The 4,771-nt window shown below is 37.4% G+C and overlaps 1 protein-coding gene across 1 annotated transcript; it reads left to right on the top strand.

Moving 5' to 3' along the window:
* Positions 1-497: 497 nt before the first annotated feature.
* On the top strand, positions 498-4,328 carry LOC133676783 (putative respiratory burst oxidase homolog protein H). Its single transcript, XM_062098520.1, has 14 exons — positions 498-891; positions 988-1,150; positions 1,221-1,269; positions 1,381-1,494; positions 1,576-2,385; positions 2,559-2,654; positions 2,732-2,847; positions 2,929-3,031; positions 3,118-3,218; positions 3,303-3,468; positions 3,565-3,693; positions 3,800-3,928; positions 4,022-4,100; positions 4,219-4,328. Exons 1-14 carry the CDS (start codon positions 498-500, stop codon positions 4,326-4,328), a joined length of 2,559 nt encoding a protein of 852 aa, XP_061954504.1.
* The last annotated feature ends 443 nt before the right edge of the window (positions 4,329-4,771 follow it).

Here is a 4,771-nt window from a genome sequence, read left to right as displayed (position 1 = left end):
CAGTGGAATTAATTATACATCATTGAATGGAGAAAACTTGGAAATTAGTTTGCCCCTCGTCTAATAATAACAGCATGTTTTTACGTATCCTTTTGGCAGCACAGACATTGCATTGCATAACACTGTTGAGATAGCATGTCTTTTTGCTATAAAAAGCATTTGTGAAATGGTCAAAAGTAAAAGACTTCTTACTACAAGAATTTGGTGAAATTAGTATCTGATTATCATAATAACCAGAAAAATCTTGTAGGCTGTAAGTTTGAGGTGTCTTGTTGCTTCCTATTTTGAGGCCAACTTTGTACCAGATTTTTGCCTTCGTAATCTTCCCCTCCTTCCACACCAGTTCCACCATTTCATATAAATAAACCTCTCCCCTCCTGTCCCTTCCATTTTTTTAGCAGATCCTTTATGTTTTCTCACCCTCCATTTTCTCAAGTTTTTTTTTTTTAATGTGTGTGTGTAGTTGATCAATTGAAGAGAAAAATATCATAGAGTTAATGGGAAGCAAAACGGAATCAAAAAGGTGGATGCTTGAGAGCATTGAAATTGATAGGATGCGGGGTGTTCCTGTTAATGATGAACCTAAAGCCACCTTACCGCCCAAGGAACCTGCTGATGCATTCATCAAGAGGAGTGCAAGTAATCTTGGGGCATCCCTCAGAAGGACTACAAGTAGTGCCTTGAGGAAGACTGGGGTTCTCTCTTCGAAACCTCCTCTCCCCAAGATAGAAAGAACAGCATCATCAGCTTCTAGAGGACTTAAAAGCCTAAGGTTTCTTGATAGAACAATGACAGGAAAGGAAATGGATGCATGGAGATCCATCGAAAGGCGTTTTGATCAATTTGCAGTTCATGAAAGGCTCCCTAAGGACAAATTTGGAATCTGCATTGGTATGCTTTCGAAATCTTTCGTTGTTGACGGCATGCTTTTTCTCCTATCTTTTCAATATAAAAAACACAAATTGAACTTCATTCCCTTTTTTGCAGGACTAGGAGATTCAAAAGAGTTTGCAGGAGAAATATTTCATGCAATTGCCAGGCGTAAGAATATATGCCCCGCAAATGGGATAACAAAAGATGAGTTGAAATTATTTTGGGAAGACATGACTAAACAAGATCTTGATTCTCGTCTTGGAATATTTTTTGATATGTAAGAAATCCCCCTTGTGAAGTCTAAACTATTAAAGGGTTAACTTTAAGCTGACATAATGATTTAATAGGTGCGACAAGAATGGGGATGGGAGGCTTTCGGAGTTGGAAGTGAGGGAGGTGTGGCTATATTGCCCTTCTGCATAATTGTTATTTTCCTTTTCTTTTGTTTTTTTTTCTTCCTCTTCACATCACGATATTTCAATTTTCTGATTTTATGTTTTGCCAAAGGTTATAGAGTTGAGTGCCTCTGCAAACAAGCTCACAAATCTTAAACAGCATGCGGCAGTCTATGCAGCTCTAATCATGGAAGAACTTGATCCTGATCATCTTGGATATATAGGGGTTGGTATTTATGCAAAAACTCTGGTTTCAAATTTTGTGACTGTGTGGCAATTAGAAACTCTACTTTTTCTAGTTTTGCAGCTTTGGGAGCTTGAAACTCTGCTAAGAGGGATGGTGAATAATGAAGATCAAACGACGAAGCTCGATGAAAAAACGCATAATCTCACAAATGCCATGATCCCAAGAAGATATAGGACTCCTGTTACCAAATTCTTGACTGTGTCAGTAGAATATATTCATGAGAACTGGAGGAGAATATGGGTTATCGCGTTGTGGTTAGGTGTAAACTTCGTACTCATTTTTTGGAAGTTTAAGGAATTCGAGAAATCACCGCTATTCAAAATCTCAAGTTATTGTGTCTGTCTTGCCAAGGCTTCTGCCGAGAGTCTCAAGTTTAATATGGCCCTCATTCTTCTTCCTGTCTGCAGAAGAACACTTACTAAGCTTAGATCATCATTTCTCGGCACCTTTATCCCTTTCGATGACAACATAAGCTTTCACAAGACGATTGCTTTGGCCATAGTAATTGGGACTCTGGCTCATACTCTAGCACATATGCTTTGTAATATTCCGTTGTTGAGTTCATGCCCAGAAGGCAAATTCATGCTATTTGCCGGACCATTGTTCCATTACCAACAGCCAACTTATTGGTTCTTCATGCGAAGCATTGTAGGCGTAACCGGAATTCTGATGATCCTTATAATGGGGTTCTCATTTACTTTGGCGACACACCATTTCCGAAAGAACGTCATTAAGTTACCAGGGGTATTTCACAGATTGGCAGGGTTTAATGCCTTTTGGTATGCGCATCATCTGCTCGCCCTAGCATATCTACTGTGCATTTTGCACGGGTACTTCTTAATATTTGAAAAGCCTTGGTATGCCAAAACGGTATATATGCACAGCCCTCAGCTAGCTACTTCTTCATTAAGCATAACCTTTTTCTTCCATTTGTGCTCCAACAATTCTGAATGCAATATTTTCATGACAACAAAATTTCTCTTCTGAACATATATAGGTTAAAGCGGTTGCTGAAACTAATTGTGTTATCTAACTTTCCACAGACATGGATGTATCTCATTGGCCCAGTATTGTTCTATGCCACTGAGAGAGTCTTCACAAAAAATCAGGAACGCTTTCACCGAGTTGATGTCATTAAGGTCTGTGTTATTGATGTTTATTCTCCTCATCCATGATATTAATTCATAAAACTCATCGTGTACTTTGGACATTACAGGCAATTATATATACAGGGAATGTTCTTGCTCTATACATGGGCAAGCCTCCAGGATTTAAGTACGAAAGTGGAATGTACCTCTTTATCAAATGCCCGGATTTGTCCAAGTTTGAATGGTAATCAATTGATCTCCGATAGTGTTTTCTGTTCCATAATACATCTCTTTAGTAAAAAAATTCAGTTCTTATTTCATATAGGCATCCCTTCTCCATCACTTCTGCACCAGGAGATAACAATTTGAGTGTCCACATAAGAACTGTGGGTGATTGGACTACAGAACTCAAAAACTTATTTGCGAAGGTTATGGCTTGATTGGTGTCTCTCTATATCCATGCAACTGGGGCAGATTTAGTGACATGTTATTTGCAAATGTTATATTTTCGCAGGTCTGTGAGCCCCCCCGGGATACTAAACAAAACCAAGGAAGGCTAAAGAGAATGGAAACTAAAGCATTGTCAAACTCAAACTTCGATCAGATACAAGCAACGTCAGTAAATTAATTCTTAAATAATCTATACTTGAGATTTTGTGAAAACTAAAACTAAAATAGCCCCCTTTTCACCTGTGGCAGATTTCCAAAGATCCTGATCAAAGGACCATTTGGAGCCCCCGCTCAGAATTACAAAAAGTTTGACATATTACTGCTCATAGGTCTAGGAATTGGAGCAACTCCATTTATCAGCATTTTGAAGGATCTGCTCAATCAGATTAAATCAAATGCAGCGGAGTCGAGGAGGGTACGTTACGTATAGTGCAAAGCACACATCACTGCCATAAGATTGCTTAGACAAATAAGTTGAAAATCAATTCAGCTAACATATGATTGCACGCAGGACCAACGAATGGGTTCAACTGATAAAAAGGGTCCAGAAAGAGCATACTTTTACTGGGTCACAAGAGAACAAAGTTCTTTTGATTGGTTCAAGGGTGTCATGGACGATATAGCAGACTATGATGATAATGTGGGTTTTGATAGCTGAGAAATGTCCTCATTTTACAAATTCTCAGCCCGTCAAGGGTTTCTAATCTAACCAGTAATTATTCCTTTGGAACTTTTCAATGTCTCAGAATATAATTGAAATGCACAACTACTTGACTAGTGTGTATGAAGAAGGAGATGCAAGGTCTGCACTTATTGCCATGGTACAAAAACTGCAGCATGCAAAGAATGGACTTGATGTTGTCTCCCAAAGTCGGGTATTGATCAGCTTGACTGACCACTGCATCATTAACGATATACTATGTTTTTTTCTTTTAAACTCCTTGCTAATATGTAATAGAATGTGACAGATAAGAACGCATTTTTCAAGACCCAACTGGAGAAAGGTATTTACTCAAATGGCAGAAACACATAAATCTTCTCGGATAGGTGAGTGTGGAACTGTAAAGAACCTTTTTTGATACCATGGCGCACCATATCTTTTTCAGCTATATCATTAGTTTTAGGCTTAGGTCCTTTGTTTACTTCTTGATGTCTTGGTTTGCAGGCGTCTTCTACTGTGGAAGTGCTCTACTTGTCAAACCACTGAGGGAGCTTTGCCAAGAATTTACTCTAAATTCATCAACTCGTTTCCAATTTCATAAGGAGAACTTCTAAAATACCAATTTCATCCATCTTGGAAAATGTTTGCTTGATACAGTGTACAACGAAAGATATAAAATGAGAGCTTCTCAAGCTCTAAATTCTATAGAGAATCTATGTTTTGTAAACTCTCACTAATATGAAATCTCTCTACTAAAAAATAATACTCAAGGTTATTTAAATAAAAGCTTAAATAGATTTAGGTTAGGAAACTTCAACCAAATAAAATTTTAAAACGTAACTAGGAAAAAAATCCTAAAATAACTAGAAAAATAAAGAAATATTTAGAAAAATATCCTCTTAGCCGAATTCGGATATGATAACAACCTTTTCTGGTTTTAATCAATTATCTCCTTATAAAATTAGACATGTTGAGCGTCATGATAAAATTTCAATATGATCTAGTGATTTAATAAAAATTATTTTTTTTTTGTCTGAAATGTTTGTTAACGTGTCTG

The sequence above is a fragment of the Populus nigra genome, chromosome 17 (assembly GCF_951802175.1).
Source record: "Populus nigra chromosome 17, ddPopNigr1.1, whole genome shotgun sequence".
In the NCBI taxonomy this organism is placed as follows: domain Eukaryota; kingdom Viridiplantae; phylum Streptophyta; class Magnoliopsida; order Malpighiales; family Salicaceae; genus Populus; species Populus nigra.
This window is presented reverse-complemented; position numbering and strand designations above follow the sequence as displayed.